The 24036-nt window shown below is 43.5% G+C and overlaps 1 pseudogene and 1 gene segment (V, D, J or C); both read left to right on the plus strand.

The window, feature by feature from the left end:
- The first annotated feature begins 792 nt into the window (after window positions 1–792).
- The window catches only part of LOC126958583 (immunoglobulin heavy variable 4-28-like), a 220212-nt pseudogene continuing 196968 nt past the window's right edge, over window positions 793–24036 (plus strand). Inside the window, exons 1-2 of the transcript XR_007727233.1 lie at window positions 793–881; window positions 965–1302. The product of XR_007727233.1 is annotated as an immunoglobulin heavy variable 4-28-like (transcript). The remainder of the gene's footprint in view (window positions 882–964; window positions 1303–24036) is intronic.
- On the plus strand, window positions 19777–20875 carry LOC126958609 (immunoglobulin heavy variable 5-51-like). The segment is given in 2 exon segments: window positions 19777–19878; window positions 19961–20875. Coding segments are annotated over 2 exon segments (363 nt in total).

Genomic DNA, 24036 nt, shown 5'->3' on the forward strand with positions numbered 1-24036 from the left:
AGAGGGCTCACAGAGGTCTCCTCTGGTTCCCAGGAAAGGTAATTGCACTAATCTTGGTAATGAGACTATTGTACAGTGCTGACCTGTTACAGAGTTTTTGTGTGAAGTTGTCACTGCAATCCTCAATCCATGTATTTTCACATAGAAATGTTTAGAGGTCAGGCCATATCGTCAGGTTTACACATTGAGAAGGATGGAGATATGTCCCACTACTTTCTCCTGAGATCTCAGACAGAATCTCAAATTTCAAAAGAAGGGCAGTTCTCAGGTGCTTTTAAAAAATGACCCACTTCCTGGGACAGGGAGCTTCCCACTAACTATGATGGATGTTCAGAACTACAATAAACATTGGACGCACCCAGGTTTGTCTGAACTCACTGTGACTATTACACTCAGTTGCTGATTCAATGTGTCCAAAGGGGTAAATGACAATTTAGATGACCTGGGTGTGTGGTTGGTTTTACATGAATCTTTAAGGGTAGAACAGTATTGACCCTGTTCCAAAATCTGTCCTTGATCCATGATCACACTCATCACCCAGAATAGCTCCTTCAACACATTTCCTACCTGGATTAAGAGGACTCTGGGCTTGGTGAGGGGAGGTCACAGGTAGAGAACTGAGTTCTCAGAGGGTAGAGCCAGCATCCTCCTCCCAGGGTGAACCTGAGAGACTGGGGCCTTCCTCATCCCTTTTCATCTTTCCATACAAAGCCACCACCCACATGCAAATCCTCATTTAAGTGCCCACAGGAAGCCACCACACATTTCCTTAAATTCAGGGTCCTGCTCACATGGGAAATGCTCTCTGAGAGTCACGGACATCCTGTGCAAGAACATGAAGCACCTGTGGGTCTTCCTCCTCCTGGTGGCAGCTCCCAGATGTGAGCGTCTCTAGGATGCAGATATGACGATATGGGAGGCTGCGTCTGAGCCCAGGACTCACAGTGCGTCTCTCTGTTCACAGGGGTCCTGTCCCAGGTGCAGCTGCAGGAGTTGGGCCCAGGACTGGTGAAGCCTCCGGAGACCCTGTCCCTCACCTGCGCTGTCTCTACTGACTCCATCAGCAGTGGTAACTGGTGGAGCTGGATCCGCCAGCCCCCATGGAAGGGGCTGGAATGGATTGGGTACATCTATTATAGTGGGAGCAGCTACTAGGAGTTGAGTCACCGCGAGTTGAGTCCCTCAGGAGTTGAGTGACCGCGTCAGTAGACACGTCCAAGAACCAGTTCTCCCTGAAGCTGAGCTCTGTGACCGCCGCGGACACGGCCGTGTATTACTGTGCGAGAGACACAGTGAGGGGAGGTGAGTGTGAGCCCAGACACAAACCTCCCTGCAGGGAGGCGGAGGGGGCGGGCGCAGGTGCCGCTCAGGACCAGCAGGGGGCGCGCGGGGCCCACAGAGCAGGAGGCCGGGTCAGGAGCAGGTGCAGAGAGGGCGGGGCTTCCTCATCTGCTCAGTGCTCTCCCTCCTCACCAGCACCTCAGCTGTCCCCAGGGCTCCTCTTTCTTTGATATCTGTGGTTCTGCTTCCTCACATCCTTGTGCCAGGAAAGAAAGGAGGAAGACAGGCCCGGTGCGGTGGCGTATGGCTGTAATTCCCGCCCTTTGGGAGGTCGAGGTGGGCAGATCGCGAGATCAAGGAATCGAGACCATTCTGGTCGACGTGGTGAAACCCCGTCTCTTCTAAAACTACAAAAGTTAACTGGGCGAGGTGGCGCGTGCTTGTAATCCCAGCTACTCAGGAGGCTGAGGCAGGAGAATCGCTTGAACCTGGGAGTGAGAGGTTGCGGTGAGCCCAAACGGAGCGAGACTCCGTTTAAAAAAAAAAAGAAGAAGAAGACAAATGTTCCTCTTGCAGTCGAAGTTTCACCAGTACTAGGAACTTTCTTACAAGTTCCTGAATGGCCCACTTTTTCCTTCTTGGTTAAAAATATATATATTCTAATGTTTCTCACCATCTCTTGATTTGTGTCATCAACTGAATTGTGCCCTCTTTGAAATTCATATGCTGAAACCTTCAATTCAATGGATCTACATTGGAATTTTAAGTATTTAATTAAGATTAAATGTGGTCATACATGTGAGACCCTAATGCAGTAGACCTGTTGTCTTTATAAGAAGAGGAAGAGTCACCAGAGACCTCTCACTTTTCACGTGCACACAGAGAAGAGGCCATGTGGAGACATAGTGCACTAGAAGGCCCAGTGCAAGCCAGGAAGAAGCCAGACCAAGAACCAGCCCTGCCAGCACCTTGGTCTTGGACATTCAGACTGCAGAATTGTAAGAAAATCAGTATTTGTTGTTTACACCACCCACTCCTGTTGTCTTCTTGTGAAGACCCACACAGACTAACACTACATAACTCTGTTAGCTTTGTCTCCTAGAAGGAGAAGCAGCCCCCTGAGGCTGGGCACATCTCTCAGATTTCCATATAAAGTAGGCAAAATAGTAACTCTCATAAAAAGAAATGTGTCATGGCCCTGTTGGCCATTTTTTTAAAATTTTAAGACAGAGTCTCGCTCTGTCGCCAGGCTAGAGTGCAGTGGGCGATCTCGGCTGACTGCAACCTCCACCTCCCGGATTCAAGCGATTCTCCTTCCTCAGCCTCCCGAGTACCTGGGACTACAGGCGCGTGCCACCACTTCTGGCTACTTTTTTGTATTTTTAGTAGAGACGGGGTTTCACTGTGTTAGCCAGGATGGTCTTGATCTCCTGACTTTATGATCCATATGCCTCAGACTCCCAAAGTGCTGGGATTACAGGTGTGAGTCACTGCGCCAGGCCTCTGTTGGCCATTTTTGGGGCAAGGTCTCTGAAACCAGCCCTGGCGTCTGTGCCACAAAAGTTGTCTTTTATTTGGACATAATAAATGGACAGTGAGTGCCAGCTGGAGGGAGACTGACCAGTGACCATCTTCTGCTGTCTCCTAAGTATGTCAAAGAAAAACCACACCAACATCACTGTTTTTCTTCAACCTCCTTGAATGAACTATAGAAATGATCCCTGAAAGTATAGTCTATTCCTTCAACTTTCTCAATTTTTACTGAATCTCTTCCTAAATGAGGAGCTACATGGGGTCTGAGTTCTGTTCCCTTCTTCCCAGTTTTCCCCAAGTACCAAGGGCAGAACAGACTTTCAATGAAATTTGGCTGTCACTGCCCCCAGCACCACATCACTCTCTAAAATCCATATCCTGCATCCATCCTTCTCTGGACACCCCTCATCAGGCTACCCAGGAATGGCCAGAAGCTGGCATCAGCTTATGGGCTGAGGTCACGAGTTATACACACATGTGATTTCAGTTACACAGACTCTCCTGCAGGACCACACCTGTGTTCTGAGGAGCTCAGGCACCCGCTGATCTCAGTCATTCTTTAATAAATTACACACCTCTTATTAATGAAGGTCCAGATGGCCCCATCAGCTGCAGAGCAGTGGAGTACAGTTCATGGGTGGGTCCGTCAGGCAGAAGTTCGACATGGGATGGGTAGGCTGGTCACCTCTATTGTCGCTGAGGTTCCCAGTGGATTTTAATGGAATAAAACAATATTAACAACAAAGAGGCAGAAAGAAAGACTGGATCTTGAAGGTGTTTAAGGTCCAGGAATTTTGTTTGGTGGGCTAGAGAAAGACGCTTTTAAATTCAAGGCCCTAAAGCACGTACAACAGCTGACAGAGTGGCCCCTGTGCACATGAGGGCTGAGGAGATGGATGGTAGGGGACGTTCCCCCAAGACGTTCTTGGGTGTGTGACGGTTGGACTCCTCAGGCATATGAAAATAAGAGCTAGAGTCAGGTAGAAACAAGGGCCATATCCCATAGGAAAGGAAGAAAAAACAGATGCGCGTCCTTGGAGAGAGCTCATTAGATTTGGTAGCTTTGAGATGAAAATTACTTCCACAGATTTTAATGTTCTAAGCTAAATATGAATCTCTTCAATAAAGTGAGAATTAAAAGGAGAATGGAGCTAGGAGTTGAGAGAGGAAACAAATCATGAGAGAGCAGAAAGCAAATCCACAAGAAACTGTCACATGACAGAGGCCAGAAGGGAGCTGATGCAGCTACGTTGTTTCCTGCAGACCTAGTTGACCATGTGGAGAGGGGCTTGAACAAATGGGGACGTTCTCCAATCTTCCAAACCAGCCTTCTTCTTATGCTTGAGTAGGAATCGTGGTTCTCGGGGTGACATTTCCAATTTTCCTGTCCTTACCTCTTCCCCAGGAGTAGAGCGTCTTTTCCCAGCCACAGTGGTTTCTCTCCAGTGTCCTCAGCTTCTCCATTGTACTCCCCCACGGATTAAGAATTTCTTCTAAATGGAGTTTCCTGGGAATCCTCTGTTTTCTTTGGTTTCTGTTGACTCGACCACACCCCACAGGATGCAGGTTTTAGTGGATTTCCCCTGGAAATGGTGGAGGTGAATCCAGGCGTTCAACAGTCCTCGCTGTTCTTCTCTTCCTGTCAGCACCACAAGACAGCAGATAAGGGAGTTGACGTGGATTTTTCAAATTCCTGGGAAAAGCCTGCAAGGACTAGTAGATTCACACTCTACCACCATTAGCACATGCATCCAAAAAAAAAAAAACTTACTAAATATTTCCGGGTTAGCCTATTCCTCTCTCAATTTCATCCAGTGGCACCTGCCCTGGGTTCACTAACATGTGGGCCCCAGTCCTCTCTGCAGGCGTCTGTCTCCTCAGATTTCAGTCCTCTTGTTTGCTCCGTGAAACCAACTCACATATGTTACAAGTTTTTCTTCTTCCTTTATTCATAGTTTTTCAGGTTTGTTGTTAATGAGGACAGAATAAGATCGTAGTTTCCTCATGTATCACATTCCCACACTGAGTAGATTTCTATATAAAAGCCAGAAACTAAGAGAACAAATCCAATATCCGTATCCATTACAGGTGGTGAATGTTAAACAATTTGACATATGATTATGAACTAAAGTACAATGAAGCTTTAGAATCAAGGCATCTCTCATTCATGTAAAAGCATGGTTACATTCGCAAATAACCGTGCTGAGTGAAAGTAGCTGAAGAATTAAGAAAGCACTTCATAAACTTCTATTTGTATAAACCGTAGAAGGTAAAAGTATTCTAAGAGAATTTGGTGAGAATTGGGTGTTGAAAGTAATGTGGAAAGATGAAACTACAGAGAAGTGCCAGAAAGATTTAGGGGTTAACTTAATTGTACACGACTTAATTGAAGCCCTGATTAAAGGGTTGCACACACACGTCAACATTTTCCAAACTGTGCAGTATATATTCGAATCAATGATTTGTTAATTGTAAAAAAGCAGTAACAAAGAGCCTAAAAAAGCAGTAACAAAGAAACAAATGAATATGTTGGTTGAGGAGGAGCAAAAAATAGATGGCTATTAACACTTGAAACATCTCTGACTCTTGAAAGTCCACATGCATGAACACTGTTTCTCTGTATGTATTTCAGGTAAACAACAGAACACACTAAAAGAAAACAGAGATGTCCTGGCAGGGGTAGAATCCTGCAGACCTCACTAGGCCTGTCCCACACTGCCCTGGAGTTGTCTCAGGAGAGGAGTCTCCTCTAGTGGTTAGAGGCACAGGCAGAGATAATGGGGCTTTGTCCAGCTGTGTGACCTTGACCATATTGTAAAGCCACTCTGTTCTGTGTGTAATTTATATTCCTTAAAATGTAACATTGACACTTGCATTAAATGTATTCTGCAAATATGTAAAAATGAAATAAGATGATGACTGATAAATGATCATCAAGGCACAATCATATAATATAAAATGATGTTTTCCTGAGTGATAAGATCACTACCAATCTCCCCCAGGGCACTTTATCTGCTCTGAGCCCTGCCGCTCCTCAGGATTCCCATCCCAGAGCTTGCTATACAGTAGGAGACATGCAAATAGGTTTCTCCCTCTGCTCATGAAAACCAGCCCAGTCCGGACCCTGCAGGTCTGGGAGAGAAGCCCCAGCCCTGGGATTCCCAGGGGTTTCCATGTGGTGATCAGGACTAGAGATGGAGGACTCACCATGCAGCTTGGGCTGAGCTGGGTTTTCACTGTCATTGTTTTAAAAAGTGTGCTAGAGAGATAGAGTGTGAGTGAATATATTTGAGACAAACAGTGGATATGTCTGGCAGTTTCTGACAAGGATCTGTATGTGTTTGCAGGTGTCCAGTGTGAGGAACAGCTGGTGGAGTCTGGAGAGGACCCAAGACAACCTCGGGGGTCCCTGAGACTCTCCTGTGCAGACTCTGGATTAACCTTCAGTAGCTGCTGAATGAGTTCGGTTTCCCAGGCTCCAGGGAAGGGGCTGGAGTGAGTAGTAGATATATCGTGTGATGGAAGTCAGATATGTTATGCACAATCTGGGAAGAGCAGATTCACCGTCTCCAAAGAAAGTGCCAAGACTCACTGTATTTGCAAATGAACAGTCCGAGAGCAGAGGGCGTGGCTGTGTGTCACTGTATGTGAGGCACCCGGTAAGAAGGCATCAGTGTGAACACAGACACAGAGTTTCCTGCAATGATAAGAGAGGAGGCTGTGCTAAAGGGGTCTCTCAGAACCCACCGAAAACAGGGGCAGCTCTGGGGCAGGTGCAGATGGTCGTCATGGGCTGCTTTTCTGCAGGGTCTGTGGCTTCCTCTGCATGCAACAGTCTCTCTGGGAGCCTCTCGACATTTATGCTCCCGTGGCCACCCCTGAGGTCTCTGGATTAGAAAAGTTTATTATAAGAAGAGGAAACATTCTCATTTGTCCCAAAGGCAGATGTAAGTATTGGAGGCATAAAATGCACAGGAGGCCAGGAGGCTGTAGACATTGTTACCCCAGAATGTCAATCTCACCACTGGTGCTGGAGAAGAGTGGGAGTTTGATGGAGCTTCTCTAACTACTCTGGGTCCAAGCTAAGTCCAGCGAGGCCATTGGTGCCTCCCACAGCACGGCTGTCCATCAGGGATCTCCCATGTGTCCCAGCAGCAGCCACGCCTCAGTATCTCCTCTGTGCACAGCCGTTGTCTGGGAGGAGCTCCCAGGATGGCTGTCTTCGGCACACGCCAGGTGACGGGTGTCAGAGTGCAGCAGCAGCTGCCTGCCTGGTCTATTGGGCTCCCTGATGTTGGAGAGATGGCAGGTGGATTCTCAGGGTCAGCACACTGTTCTTGAATTTTTATATAAAAACCATGGTTTTACTTCATTTTCTTAGATGACATAGATAATTAAGAACAGAGTCTGGTCCGGACGCGGTGGCTGATACCTGTAATCTCAGCACTTTGGGAGGACAAGGTGGGCAGATCACCTGAGGTCGGGAGTTCGAGACCAGCCTGACCAATATGGAGAAATCCATGTCTACTAACAATACAAAATTATCCAGGCATGGTGGCACATGCCTGTAATCCCAGCTACTGGGGAGGCTGAGGCAGGAGAATCGCTTGAACCCAGGAAGTGAAGGTTGCGGTGAGCCGAGATCACATCATGACACTCCAGCTTGGGCAACAAGAGCGAGACTCCATCAAAAAAAAAAGAAAGAAAGAACAAACTTTGCAAAATAATTTTCAACTTTACCCCAAATTCCTTGTTTCTTAATTCTGAGCTGCATCCAGACATAGTATTGCCTTCCTCATGATGAATTGTTCTATTTAAACTGAGATCAGTTTTTTCTCATATTCTCTGGTTTCTGTCCAAGTACAGAGATCTTGATTACAGTAAGGTTGGTTCTTTCCTCATACTAACCCTCACCTCCCCCAGAGAAAGAGCAGAGATTTTCCTCACTCTGAGTCTGAGGGAGGAGCTGTTCCTGCACAACTCAGAGCCTGCAGAGACCCCCACGTACAGCTTCAGTGAGTCAGGTATTTCTCCATGTGGGTGACCTCCTCTGCCAGTGATTGCTGTTCATGTCTAATTGTGGGTTAATAATTAGGACACCCTTCAGGTTGTCCCATCCCAATCCAATTCTGAAAATCACCATTATCATAGACAGAGATAGTTCAATGCCCGTTCTACTGACATAACTTTCTCTTTATAATTTGGTTCCAACTATGGAGAAAAATGTGACCCTACATTTGTCTGAACCTAACCTCAGAATTGGCTGCATTGCTCTAGGAGATTCACAAATTGAGCACAAGTGAGCTCTCTACTCTCATAAAAATGTACGTATTTGAGAATTTCAATGTGCTCTACAGAACCTGTGCGTGCCAACAACTGTGTCTCAGCACACTCTTGGCCTGGTGAAGCCCTCGCAGACCCTCTCCCTTACCTGTGCTGTCTCTGGGTTTCCCATCATAACGAGGTCTTCCTGCTGAAGCCGGATCCATCCCAGGGAAGGGAACGGAGTGGACCAGGTGCACAGATCATGAAGGGAGCACACGTTACCACCCACTCCTCAAGAGTCCAGTCACCATGCCCAGAGCCATGTCCAAAAAACCGTTCTTAGTTCAGCTGAGCTACATGAGCAACAAGCACATGGCCGTGTGTTTTTAAGCCAAAGACACAGTGAGGGAATCACAGTGTGAGCTCACACCCAAACCTCCCTGTGGGCGTGCATAGGATAGAAGAGGATGCTCAGGACCCCAGGAGGCTCTGGGACACCAGGGGGCTCTGGGACCCCAGGGGACACTCAAGACCATTGTCGAGGCACTCAGGTCAGCCGGGGGCTCTCAGGAACCACCGAGGAAAATCAGGACACCAGAGGGTGCTCAATATAGCAGGGGGCTCAGGACCATTGTGGGGACTCAGAAAGAGCAGGTTCAAGGCTCAGCCTCAGGGCAGGTGAAGCTGGGGTGAAAAGCGGCTGGATGAGGGGTTTCGTGCCATCATCATATTTCACCACAAGACACCCTCCACTACATCCTTTCTAACGCATGTGAGTGTTTGTATGATTCGAAAATGACATTTTCGGGCCAGGTGCGGTGGCTCATGCCTGTAATCCCAGTACTTTGGGAGGCCAAGGCGAGCAGATCACCTGAGGTCAGGAGTTCAAGACCAGCCTGGCCAACATGGTGAAACCCCATTTCTACTCAAAATACAAAAATTAGCCAGGCCCAGTGGCACACGCCTGAGGCAGGAGAATCATTTGAACCTGGGAGGCAGAGGTTGTGTTGAGCGGAGATCGCACCACTGCACTCCAGCCTGGGCAACAGAGGGAGACTCCATTAAAAAAAGAGAGACAAAAAGAAAATGATATTTATATCAATATATAACCATAGCTATGTGTGTCAAGTTGTCTTCTTCATCTTACGTCAGCCTTGCCCATAAAGACTAATTCCCTGTAATTACTTGAGGGCCTCATAAATTGTGGTCAATTATGTAACATTCCTCTCTTTTTTCTGCCTTCCTTCCTCCCTTCTCTCTCTCACCAGAAACTGACATACACCCACCCCACAACACACGTAAATCTATACGTTTTATTCCCCGATGTATTTCATAAACTTGATTAATGTGCAGCTTTTCAAGCTTAGTTGCTTATATTGTTGTAAGAATAAGAACCATGTGTTTCCCAGCTGTGTACCTCTCTAAGCTGAGTAGCATCGGCTTATAAAACCCAGAATGAAAAACAACTCAAATGTCAATCATCAGCTTAATTGGTAAAGAAACAGTGGAAAAGTCATTCATTGGTGTATTAACCACTACTACAATCAACTAATGTTGGATACTGTCAACAGTATGGTAAAACTCACAAGTACTTCTAATGAGTAAAATGAGCCAAACAAATAAAAGTACGTACATAAGATACAAGTTTTATAAATTTTATTGAATGAAGAGTAATCTAAACTTACATAAAAATCAGTAGTTCACTGTGAATATTGTAGGAGAAGGGAAGGTCTAGGAAGGAGGAATTACAGAACAAGAGAAAATTTTGTGGAAATTGACTTGTTATCTATGTTGATAATGATTATGGTTGGGACAATATTAGTAAAATTGAACACTTCATAAAGATATTTTAAATTTAACCTCATTAAAGATAGTACTAATTACAACATGTATAATTTGGTAGAAAAGGAGTTAGAGATAAGTAAAATACATGAAAAGTCAGAGACACCTGAAATACACAGTAATGAGCCCTGGGCATCTCTGCATTTTTAGAGCAACATTAGAATACAGCAAAATAATGGAATAATTCTATGACATTAAGAAAGTTTATCAAACCCACCAGGCATGTTGTATTAGTTCATTTTCACACTCCTATAAAGAACCACGTGAGACTGGGTAGTTTACAAAAAATAGAATTTTACTTGACTCACAATTCTGCACAGCTAGGGAAGCCACAGGAAACTTAAATCATGGTGGAAGGGGAAGGGGAAGCAAGGCACGTGTCACGTGGCAGCAGGAGAGAGAGAGAGAGTGACACACACGTTTAAACCCTCAGGTCTTGTTAGAACTCACTATCATGAGAACAACATGGGGAAACTGCCCCCATAATCCAATCACCTCTCACTTGGTCCCTCCCTTGACATGTGGGGATTACAATTTGATATGATATTTAGGTGGGGACACAAAGTCAATCCATATCATACGTCCAGCTCTATCCTGGAGTTGTTTCAGGGATCCAGTGTGTCCTGTTGATAGAAACCATGGCACCGGGCTCCCAGTATCAGCAGTATTTGACACCATGCAAAGCCAAGAGATCTCAACCGAGATTTAGTGTGGATGTTGTGTCTGATGAAGTCATACTCTCAGAGCAAGTGAATATGGAAAGGTTTATTATCTGCACTGTGGAGGTGTCTGCTGAGAGCAGGGCAGTTCTCTCGGGAATGTCTAAAACGGCTTGGTAGAGGAGGAATGGAGACTGACTCAGGGTTTTTATTATGGTTTGGTGGTGGGGGCCGAGGGAGGCTTCCCCCTCACAGAAAGGGGTTTGTAGGGTTTGAAACTCCCACTGGCATCACATGAAGAAGCTCCTGTGACTGCAAACTAGATTCACCTTGTTCGACAAAAGAGGAGATGACAGAGGAGTGAGACTTAAGTCTCAAAAAGTAGTGTGACAACTTATTCTATGAAACAAGAATAAAAATAACGAATAAGCAAAAAGATAAGGTTCAATATGGGTGGACAACATAGATGTCTACAGGAATGTGATGACTTTATAAATATAAGCAAAGAATACTGAAAAAAGGAGTAGGGGTTGGGGAATTAGAAAGGGGTCCTGGTCTAATGCCTTGGGTAGAAGCTTCTCACAACAAAGGGCTATCAGCTTATTCTGCAGGTCTTAGGCCAGCTATCTGCTTAAACACATCAGAAACGTCAGAGAATCTATAAGGATGCTCAGTTTAATATTTCTTATTTAAGTAGCTTTACAGTTGTGTGGAATTCTTTATTGATTCTTTTTAATTTGTTTTTAGAGACAGGCTCTTACCCTGTTGCACAGTTTAAAGAACAGTTGTATGATCAAAGCTCACGGTAATTTTGAACCCCTGACTCACATAATCTTCCCATCTTAGCTTCCTGAGTGTCTAGAAGTAGAGGGAAATGCCACCCCTCACCTGCTTATTCTTTAATATATTTTTTTTTCATAGAAATAGCGTCTCTTTATGCTGCCCAGGCTGGCTGCGATTGCCAGGTCTCGTGGGGTTTCCCTGACTTTGCTTCTGAAAGTGGTGTGATTATAGGGATGATCCACTGCATCTGGCCTGCATTGAGTCTTTAGTTGTAAAATATGAACCCAACAATTAACTGCCTGAATGTTTTCTGCAGTGAGTTATTTAAAAGTATCTGACAAGATTCCTTCCAATATGATTCAAGAGCAGTATTTTCTGCAGATGTTCCTTCCAGTTTCCTTGCTGAAGATCACAAGAGTCTGTGGAAAAGATGTAGTAAAAAGGCCACCTCAAACTCTTCATGATTGGAGTGGCTATCACACAGGAATCACTTTCAGTATTTTGTAACACATGCATGCAATGGAGCAAACATGATCTCTGGGGGTAAAGTCTATAAACATATGGGCCTTTTAGCTGCCAAGTCATAGGGTAATAACTGATGCACCCTGAGGAGAGGACAATGATTCCATAGTGCCAGTGCAAGAACCTTTGGCCAGGGGAGTTTTACATTTTATTAAAGATTTGATCATTTTTATATAGAGATGCCATTTTTAAAACATTTCTAGAAGATTGTAAGGTTGATTCTGTCTTATATGAACAATGATAATGCTCTGCATGGTTAGATAATATTATAAACTAGATTGAGCTAGAGTGTTTGGTGTATTTAATAACTTTTTTAAAGCTTCCATTAGCATTTGGATTAAGCAAAAGTCATAACAAACCATCTTTCAGACCACAGTGCAATCAAATTAGAATTAAGAAACTCATTCAAAACTGCACAACTCCATGGAAACTGAACAACCTGCTTCTGAATCACTACTGGGTAAATAACGAAATTAAGGCAGAAATAAATAAGTTCTTTGAAACCAGTGAGAACAAAGACACAACATATCAGAATCTCGGACACAGCTAAAACAGTGTTTAGAGGGAAACTTATAGCACTAAATTCTCACAAAAGAAAGCAAGAAAGGTCTAAAATCGACACCCTAACATCACAATTAAGAGAACTCGACAAGCAAGAGCAAACAAACTCAAAAACTAGCAGAAGACAAGAAATAACTAAGATCAGGGCAGAACTGAAGGAGATAGAGACAGGAAAAACCCTTCAAAACTCAATGAATCCAGGAGGTAGTTTTTTGAAAAGATCAACCAGATAGATAGACCGCTAGCAAGACTAATACTGAAAAAACAAGAGATGAATCACATGGACACAATAAAAACATGATAAAGGGAATATCACCACTGATCCCACAGAAATACAAACTACCATCAGAGAATAATATAAACACCTCTATGCATATAAACTAGAAAATCTGGAAGAAAAGGATAAATTTCTGGACACATATACTCTCCCAAGACTAAACCAGAAAGAAGTAGAATCCCTGAATAGATCAATAACAAGTTCTGAAATTGAGCCAGTAATTGATAATAGCCTACCAATCAAAAACAGCCCTTGACCAGGTGGATTCACAGCCGAATTCTACCAGAGGTACAAAGAGGAGATGGTACCATTCCTCCTGAAACTATTCCAAACAATAGGAAAAGAAGGACTCCCCCTAACTCATTTTATGAGGCCAGCATCATCCTGATACCAAAACCTGTCAGAGACACAATAAAAAAAGAAAATTTCAGGCCAATATCCCTGAAGAACATCGATGCAAAAATCCTGAATCCAGCAGCACATCAAAAACTCATCCACCATGATCAAGACGGCTTAATCCCTGGTGTGCAAGGGTGGTTCAACATATGTAAAACAATAAACATAATCCATCACGTAAACAGAACCAAAGACAAAAACCACATGATTATCTCAATAGATGCAGAAAAGGCCTTTGACAAAATTCAACACCCTTTCATGCTAAAAACTCTGAATAAACCAGGTATTGATGGAAAGTATCTCAAAATAATAAGAGCTATTTATGACAAACCCACAGCCAACATCATACTTTGAAAACCGGCACAAGACAAGGATGTCCTCTCTCACCACTCCTTTTCAACATACTGTTGGAAGTTCTGGCTAGGGCAATCAGGCAAGAGAAAGAAATAAAGGGTACTCAAAATAGGAAAAGAGGAAGTGAAATTGTCTCTGTTTGCAGATGACATGAATGCACGTTTGGAAAACCCCATTGTCTCAGCCCAAAAACTCCTTAAGCTGATAAGCAACTTCAACAAAGTCTCGGGATACAAAGTCAATGTGCAAAAATCACAAGCATTCCTATACATAAATAATAGACAAAAAGAGAGCCTAATTATGAGTGAACTCCCATTCACAGTTGCTACAAAGAGAATGAAATATCTAGGAATACAACTTACAAGGGATGTGAAGGACCTCTTCAAGGAGAACTACAAACCACTGCTCAAGGAAATAAGAGAGGACATAAATGGAAACACATTCCATGTTCATGAATAGGAAGAATCAATATTGCCAAAATGGCCAGATTGCCCAAAGTAATTTATAGATTCAAAGCTATTCCCATCAAACTACCATTGACTTCCTTCACAGAATTAGGAAAAGCTACTTTAAATTTCAGATGGGACCAAAAAAGAGCCTGTATAGCCAAGATAATCCTAAGCAAAAGGAAGAAAGCTGGAGGCATCACGCTACCTGACTTCAAACTAGACTACAAGGCTACAGTAACCAAAACAGCACGGTACTTGTACCAAAACAGATATATAGACCAGTACAACCGAACAGAGGCCTCAGAAATAACGCCACATATCTACAACCATCTGATCCTTGAAAAACCTGACAAAAACAAGCAATGGGGAAAGGATTCCCAATTTAATAAATGGTGCTGGGAAAACTGGCTAGCCGTATGTAGAAAGTTAAAACTGGATCCCTTCCTTAGACCTTATATGAAAATTAACTCAAGATGGATTAAAGACTTAAACGTAAGACCTAAAACCATAAAAACCCTAGAAGAAAACCTAGGCAATACCATTCAGGACATAGGCATGGGCAAAGACTTCATGACTAAAACACCAAAAGCAATGGCAACAAAAGCCAAAATTGACAAATGGGATCTAATTAAACTAAGGAGCTTCTGCACAGCAAAAGAAACTATCATCAGAGTGAACAGACAACCTACAGAATGGGGGAATGTTTGTGCAATCTATCCATCTGACAAAAGGGCTAATATCCAGAGTCTTCAAAGAACTTAAATTTACAAGGAAAAAAACAAACAATCCCATCAAAAAGTGGGTGAAGCATATGAACACTCGCTTCTCAAAAGATGACACATGAAAAAAAAAAAAAGCTAATCATTACTCGTCATTAGAGGAATGCAAATCAAAACCACAATGAGATACCATCTCACATCAGTTAGAATGGCCATCATTAAAAAGTCAGGAAACAACAGATGCTGGAGAGGATGTGGAAAAATAGGAACCCTTTTACACTGTTGGTGGGAGTGTAAATTGGTTCAACTATTGTGGAAGACAGTGTGGCAATTCCTCAAGGATCAAGAACCAGAAATTCCATTTGACTCAGCAATCCCATTACTGGTATAACAGCAAAGGATTATAAATCATTCTACTGTATCTCATGTGACCCATGAACACGTATGTTTATTGTGGCACTGTTCACAATAGCAAAGACTTGGAACCAACACAAATGACCATCAGTGATAGACTGGATAAAGAAAATGTGGAAAATATACACCGTGGAATACTCTGCAGCCATAAAAAAGGATGACTTCATGTCCTTTGCAAGGATATGGATGAAGCTGGAAACCATCATTCTCAGCAAACTAACACAAGAACAGAAAACCAAACACCACATGTTCTCACTCATAAGTGGGAGTTGAACAATGAGAACACATAGACAGAGGGAGGGGAACATCACACACTGGGGCCTGTCAGGGGTGGGGAGCTAGGGGAGGGACAGCATTAGGAGAACTACAAAATGTAGATGATGGGTTGATGAGTGCAGCAAGCCACCATGGCACATATATATCTATGTAACAAACTTGCATGTTCTGCACATGTATCACAAAACTTAAAGTATAATAAAAAAGTAACTCAAAAAACTACATTAATCAGTTCTCTAGTAGGTAGAAATTCACCTGGGAGTTTCTTCTCTTCTTGTCCATTTTGATAGGATTTCCAGAAGACACATAAGAACCGTCTCTGTTTGCAAAAACATTCCGAAGTTGTACACCACCTAGAAACAAATATACTGAATTCTAATTTTTAATTTATTAAATAAGTGCAATGTTTTCTGCCTTCTGAGTTGATTTCACAACACATAGAAGGATATATCCTAAATTAAAGTTTGTACTAGTAATACAAATTAATGGTTAATAACCTCTACTTTTATTATTGAAGTATTACCCACCAATATATAATCTTAAAGTTCTCAATGGGACTCTTACCTAAATAATATACATAATATTTTCCTGATGTTGACACAAAATAGATATGAACACATTCTTCGTATTCAGCTGTGTCTCCTGGCTATCACATTATGAACCGCATGCTAACTTTGATTTACTTGGGACTTGTTCTAATTTCAAACTAGTTATTTTTTATTTTCATGCAGCTAGATTATTATGTGTGAGTATTTTATTAGAGAGTGATACAGACAATTTAAACAAATAATTGTGTGTTTCAGGACTCTTCTTGGGTTCTGAGACAAGAAATGCCATTACTACTTGGCAGATTGAGACAACTTGGAACAATGTCAGAGGAATCATCTCGAATTGCTTCTAAATTTCAGTTTTATCAATTCTTATGCTTTCTGAATTATTTCTGATTTTAGTTATTAAAGGATTCTTTCTTTTTCTCTTAATCTAGCTAATAATTTATCTTTTTTAAGAAAAAACACTCTTAGATTTGTTGATTTTTCTATTGCTTGTAAAATCTTTTATCACTTATTTCATTTACTCTAAAGCCTCAAGAACACATTGGTGACATGTAGACAGAGAATTTGATTGTAAATGCCATTTTTTTGTTAGACTCAGCTGATTATGTCAGGAAGCCTCCTGAGGGTTCCAGGAACTGAGTGTGGCTCCCACCACTGGACAAGGATGAGAACCTCCATGCTTTGGGGATGGGAGGACAGGCAGGGCAGTGTGAGGGGAGGAGGGTTGCTGGCAGGTCCAGCATTGCTTCCCCTGGCAGCGCCACTCATGTCCTTCCTTACTCAGAGATTCAGTCATTTCTACCCAGGTGGGAAAATCAGTTAACTTTATCTTTGATATGTGGATGGGAGCCCAAGACAGAGACTTGTCAGTCGTTGTTTCTGTGCCTGCTACCTTGGGAATGTCTGTATTTCTTATGCTCTGTCCTGGCTCTTGTACCCCAGTGGCTCCCCTACCCCATGGCACCCGCCTGTGCACGGCCCCTGCCCACGCCCTGCGTGAAATATCCGGTTTGGCTCAGGAAGAACCCCCTTGTCTTATTTTCCTGCTGCCCCTGGTCCACATTCTTGTCCATCCACAGGCTCTCAGCCGTGCCTCCCATCCACACTGACCCCACATTGGGATCATACCTTGTCCACCACTTCCTCTCTCCTTTCTTCTGAGCCTTGCCTTTTATTCCAACAGCCTGTTTCCATCTTACCCGGACATATGTACAGGAAAGTGTTTACTGAGCAGCCTTGGTTTGTGCAAACCCTTAAGGTTACTGAAAAAGTGCTTTCTCCAGCCAGGTCCATATTCAGCTCCTGGGAGATGATATCTGCTTTTTTGGCAAATCCTCCTGGAAATATTTTTAAACAATTTATTAAGGTAAGGTTTACATCTCTAAGACTATACATTATGTAACATAGTTAACTCATTGAGTTTGGAGTCCGTGTACATCTGCAAAGTTATTAACACCATCAAGGTCATAACCATAGCAATCACTTCCAAAACATTCCTCTTATCTCGCTTAATGATATGATTATTTTATTAGTTAAAATGTATTTTTGTTTCTTTGTGTCTGTGTCTCTGTGTGTGTAGCCTGGGTGCACACTATACTAGCTCATTCTGTAATGACTTCCGGTGAATGCCTATTATTGCTCAAGGGGCCGGAGTCTGAGCACTGGAGCTCAGTCGTGCAGGTGCCACACACACCTGTGATGGCCCCAATAAACAGCACTGGGCTCCAGCACTCAGGTGGGCTTCCCTGGTGGACAGTGCTTCACACATGGTGTCATTCATCACTGCTGGGGGGACGGGGGACAAGAGAGTCCTCAGGGAAAGAACATCTGGGATCTTGTGCCTGGATTCTCAGGGCCTTCCCGCTGGCTCCTTTGCTCATTTAATTCATATTCATTTGCTATAATAAAGCTGCACCCGTGAGAATAACAACTTGTCGTGAGTCCCTTATTTCTATTGATTATAGGGCCTGGGGATGGTCTTGGGACACTCAACACAATTACATCAGAGGTGGAGAATGCTAGAAAGTTCCTGACTACTGACACATGGCTAGAGCTTTGTTTATAGTATCAAAGGATGAGGAAGGGTGGGATAGAAGACATTCAGTGCCCGGATGGCTATAGAAGCGCAGGGTGTGAGATGGCGTGTGCGCTCCAGTAAGGAGCAGGAAGCAAAAGTAATCCATGGGATTTAGAAATGACAGACACAGCTCCCTAGGAGTTGTTCCCTGAATAAGAACAAGTAAAAATAAGGAAGAATGACCTGAATGTGAAACTTATATCTGTGATAGCTAAAATAACAGTAAAAAGATGCACATCCAGCCCTGCACTGTGCCCTGTGAGCCGAGGCTGCTACACTCCCACTCAGCACCAACGGGGACAGTTGTCCAGAAACAACACACAACACACAAGAGCCACACAGAAGGTAGCCCAGGGTTTGGGCTGGGGAGGGGAATTCACTAGACAACTAGCATAGGGAGGATAGTGTGGAAAGTGGCATCATTTTGTGATATGAGTGATATCATTAACAGATATCATCAGATCATGAACAACATTAGCCCGTGGACTAGGAGGGTGACTGATGTTGCAGATTCTCTTTGGCTTCATGTGCTGCAGAAGGGAGGAGCATGTCTGGGAGGATGCTGGACGCACAGCTCACAATAGACACATCACAGATGGCTCCAGCTGATCCCAGCCTCAAGTAGGATGCTTCCGATGGGACAGCTTTCCTCATGCACTGGATCCCTGATCATGTAAAGTTTCTCTACCCTTTCTCTCTTTAAAATGCAAAGTGGGCTCTCCAGATGGGGAGGCCGATGCTACACACGGAGGCCCTGCTGCTGTGTTTCTGTTGATGCTGATGGTCACTGCTTAGCATGCACCTTGCTCAGGCCCTGCTGTGTGTTTCTGTTGATGCCGATGGACATTGTTTCGCATGCACCTTACCTAGTTCATGGCCTGTGCCGTGATAAAGAGAAGACCTTTTGCTTCTGCACCCCAGGTACAATTCCTGTGAGCAATCTGGCAGATATTTTAGAAGCTGTGTAGTTTGTGTTGCCTTGGCTTTTCATGTGAATCTTTTAGATGATGAGGAAATGAGAGTGGTTCACAAGAAAATGGAGCAGACACAGGGGATAGTTAAGGGACTCCTCCAAGCAATGTGGGTATCATAAAATAAATGTTAAAAAATGAAAGAGCTAAACAAGAAGGTGCTGGGGTTGATACAAAGACTTCGAACTACCAGGAGATGGGAGCATTAATGGCGATCGCTTCAGGTCCATCAGCAATTCAGAGACCTAAACAAATATTCCCTATTTATGCCGAATTTGCAGACTGTAGAAATCTAGGAGACAAAATGACCAGGGAAAATGTGTGATTTGGTGTGGGTGAAGGTCTGGCAAGTTAATCAAGTGGAGGACTGTTGAAGTCCTAGGGTGATCTTGCCTTTGCTGGGTGCCCAGACTGTAGTCACACTCATGGGAAATTGCCAGCGAATAGAAAGTAGGTTTCTTTTTTACTTTTGGTAGTTCTTATTATCAGGCATATGTGCATTTGAATTTTGTCTTCACAGCATTTCCTGGGTATATTTCTCATTTTTTAAAACACACATGATTTCATCTAGATTTGCCACCTTCACAGGGTCACAGAGAAAGGTGGGAAGAAGGGAGGCCCTGGTCTGGGTCTTGTAGGACCATGGACAAGAGTGGGGAGGGACAAGAGGAGGTTGTAAGAAATTATTCTGCTCCTCCCAGGAGGCTCAGGCCCGCCTTTTTTCTGCAATTGCAGTTCTGGGTTGTAAACCGTGTACACTCTTCCCTTCGGGCCAGGGTGGAAACTATGCAAATTCAAGTGGGGGACCTCCCCACTTAAACCCAGGGCTCTCCTCCACGGTGAGTCTCCTTCACCACCCAGCTGGGATCTCAGAGCTTCCTTTTCTGTCCTCCTCCAGGATGGGGTCCACCGTCACCCTCGCCCTCCTCCTGGCTGTTCTCCAAGGTCAGTCCTGCCCAGGGGTTGAGGTCACAGAGAAGAACGGGCAGAAGGGGGCCCTGGTGCAAATTTGGTGTCTCCCACACAGGTGTCTCTGCCGAGGTGCAGCTGGTGCAGTCTGGAGCAGAGGTGAAAAGGCCCGGGGAGTCTCTGAGGATCTCCTGTAAGACTTCTGGATACAGCTTTACCAGCTACTGGATCAGCTGGGTGCGCCAGATGCCCGGGAGAGAACTGGAGTGGATGGGGAGCATCCATCCTGGGACCTCTGATACCAGATACAGCCCGTCCTTCCAAGGCCAGGTCACCATCTCAGCCGACAGCTCCACCAGCACCGTCTACCTGCAGTGGAGCAGCCTGAAGGCCTCGGACTCCGCCATGTATTATTGTGCAAGAGGGACCATCTAAAACCCCCCACGGTGCAGGTGCAGAGTGAGGTGCCAGAGACACCCTCCCCAGGGACCTCTCTATCATCCAGGAGGAAACACCGGCTGTTTGTGTCCTCAGGAGCCAGAACCACAGAACCACGTGGGAGGGTTCCCAGCCCCTAAGGCAACTGGATGGGAGAACTGACCACGGGAGGTGAATTCTCTGAGGGGGCTCTTGTGTGTTCTGCGAGGTTGTTCATGGTGTATACTACATGGTTAACATCCAAAGGCTGTCTAATAGGCACCTCTTCAATATGATAGCCTTTTAATTAGTGAAAATTTAACACAGTTCATCATTGTTGCTTGCCTTCCTCCCTCCTATCCACTCTCACTCCCTCCGTCTTTTATTTTCTACTTACTTTTCGAAAATCATTTAATCCCTTTTTGTACTATTACTCGTTCTCTTGCTTTTTTTTTGTTTTCCTTTTAATAATATGCACTGAATAATTCATCTTTGTGCAAATTTGTATTTCGATATAACAAAGGCTTCCTTCATAAGTAGATTTCCTGTGAGTAATCTTGCAGATATTTTAGAACCTGTTTGATTAAGGATACATTGAAATAAATACATAAATTTTAAAAGACATACAACCTATCAAAACTGAACCACCGAGAAATAAAAAATCTGGGATGGATGTGGTTGCTCATATCTGTGTTCCCAGCACTTTCGGAGGCCCATGCGGGTGGATTACCTCAGGTCAGGAGTTCCACATCAGCCTGGCCAACATGGCAAAACCCCGTCTCTACTAAAAATACACAAATCAGCTGGGCGTGGTGGTGTTCGCCCTCAGTCCCGTAGTCCTGGCTACTTGGGAGGCTGAGGTAGAATGACTTGAACCTGGGAGGCAGAGGTTGCAGAAAGCCAAAATTGAGCCACTGCACTCCAGACTGGGCAACAGAGTGAGCCTCCAGTTAAAAAAAAATCTGAACAGACCAATGAGTAAAGAGATCGAGTCAGTGATTTTTCAAACATCTCAAATCAAAGTCAAGAACTTCATGGATTTTATTAAAATGTTTTTAAAAAGCTAGAATCTCTACTCAAATTTCCAACAAAATAAGAGGAAGAAATGCATCCAAGCTTATTTTGGCAGGCCGTATTTCCGAAGCAAGGAAAAGACACTACAAGTAAATAAAATTACAGGCCAATATCCCTGATTATCATAGTTTCAAAAACTCTCACGAGTGATGAGATGACAAGCAAAATTCAACAGCACATTAACAACAGAATTCCCCATTATCAGATGTGGTTTATTTCTAGGATGCAATGAAGTTTTAACCTGCAAAAATAAAGGTGATATATTAAATTAAAACATTGAAGGACTAAAATTTTATGTCCGTATCAATAGATTTAGAAAGAGTCGCTGACAAAATCAGCCACACTAACATTATAAAGAATCTGAACAAATCATGTATAAAATATATACCTCAACACAATAAAGACAACATATAACAAACTCACATCTAACATTATACTCAGTGGGGAAAATCTTATCTTCCCCTAAGACTGGAAACTAGACAAGATCCTCGCCACCACTAATATTATTCAACATAGCACTGGGGGGTTTAGACAGAAGAGTTAGGCAAGAATAAAATACAGAAGTCATCCATATAGTAATGAATACATTTAAAATATGTTTTGACTTATCATATGCTCTTATTTATAAAAAGCCCAAGAGACTCCAACAAAAAAAACTTGGAAGTAATGAAGAGATTCAATACATTTCCACAATAAAAAAATCAAACTTATATTCCAAGATGGCAGGTTAGAGGCACTGCTAGCATCCCTCTTCCACCTGGAAGGACAAACTAACGTGGAGAGATGAACATGGTGGACTGACTTTCATGAGGCAGTGAAGGAGCTGAACAGAAACACTGAAATAATCTACAAACTTTCTGAAAAAAGCAGGAAGCTGCAGCACACACTGTGAGTCAGGTGAAGGGCTCTGAGTCCACAGAGTTCCAGGGGACAGTTTGCCTCTGGGATACACACGCCCACCTGGGATCCTGAAAGTCCGGGCCTCAGGAGAAGGCCCTAACCTCACCCAGTGCCAGGACCCGCTGTGGAGGGTCATGGAATATAAAGTAGAAGCAGTGGCAGGAAGACCCTTGCACAAACCCGCAGATCTCCGTGCGGTCTGAGGGCCACCGTTTCCTAACGTTCTTCACAAAGGACCCTGGGGAGAATGGCCAAAAATTTCAGGCAGTGGTCACAGGTTGAAAGAAGCTGTCAACAGGGGTGTGTGATACAACCTCGGGTGGGGACGAACTCCCTTGGCCAGGGCCTGGGCAGGGAAGAGTGAAAAGTGGGCTGCAAGGTCAGGAGCCATGGGTGCAGGAGCTGGTTTCCGGCTTATCAGCAGACAGGAAGGGGCATGGCATGAAACCCACGGCTGCAGTCTCCACGGGGACAGTTATGACTCCTGCTATTTGCAGGTATTGATCACAGGCTGAGGGGAACTCATCTCACTGCTGCCAGTGGAGCATCATGGGAGTGGATCTGCCTCACCAAGTGTGTGGGAACTGCGTGGGGCTTACCACCATAGTAATACTCAAGTAATATGGCAAAACAGGGTGCTATAATGTCCCAAAAAGGTCACACTAGGTCTCCAGCAATAAACTTGAACCAAAATGAAGTCTTTAAAATACCAGATAAGAAATGCAAAATGTTGATTATTAAGCTACTCAAGAAGATATAACAAGAAGGTGAAAATCATCATAAACAAATGTATAAAAGCAGTTCAGAATATAAATACAAATTTTTAGAGAGACATAAAGAGAAACCAATCAGAACTTCTAAAAATAAAAGACAAAATTCAGGAAAATAGTAAGGGAATTACAAAATGCCATGGAAAGTTTTAGAAATAGACTAGAAAAAGTAGAAGAAAAAAATATAACAATAGACTAGAAAAAGTAGAAAAGTTAAAGTAAAAATATTAGATGACAAAAAGAAGAATAAAGCAGAAATAAGAAGAAAAAAGAAGAAGAGAAAAAGACTACAGTATTTTTGAATTAATCAAATCAGAGAAAAATAAATTTAGAGAGAACTAAAAGAAGTAAACAAAGTCTCCAGGAAATATGAGTTTATGCAAAATGAGTAAACCTAAGCATAATTGACGTTCCTGAAGAAGAAAAACAATAATATGTTTGGAAAACTTATTTGAGGGAAACACCGAGAAATACTTTCCTGGCCTGCCTAGAGACCTAGCTATCCAAATCCAAGAAGTTCAAAGAACTCCTGGGAAATATATTGAAAAACTGCCATCACCAAGCTTAAAGTCATCAGGCTACCAAAAGTCAACATGAAGGAAATCATTCTAAGAGCAGTAATAGGAAACAAAACAAAGAAACCCATCAGACTACTGGCAGACTTCTCAGCAGAAACCTCACAAGCCAGATGGATGAAACTTCTGTCTTCAAGTTCCGTGAACAGGACACCTTTCAATCAAGAATTTTGTATCCTGCCAAACTGTTTGATAAATCAAAAAGAAGTAAAGTCATTTTCAGAATCACCAGTGCAGAGGGAATTCATCACTACCTAACCAGCAGTACAAGAAATGCTAGAAGAAGTTGTAAACCTTGAAACTGTTGTACCCGAGCGAATTAGACAAATGCCACACTTTGAGATGAATTTAAGAGTCCTTTATTAACCGGTGACGGGGAGACGACTAATGCTCAAAATTCTCTTGGCCCGAGGAAGTGGCTTGATTTTCTTTTATACTTTGGATTAGGAAGCGGAGGG

The sequence above is a fragment of the Macaca thibetana genome, chromosome 7 (assembly GCF_024542745.1).
Source record: "Macaca thibetana thibetana isolate TM-01 chromosome 7, ASM2454274v1, whole genome shotgun sequence".
In the NCBI taxonomy this organism is placed as follows: domain Eukaryota; kingdom Metazoa; phylum Chordata; class Mammalia; order Primates; family Cercopithecidae; genus Macaca; species Macaca thibetana.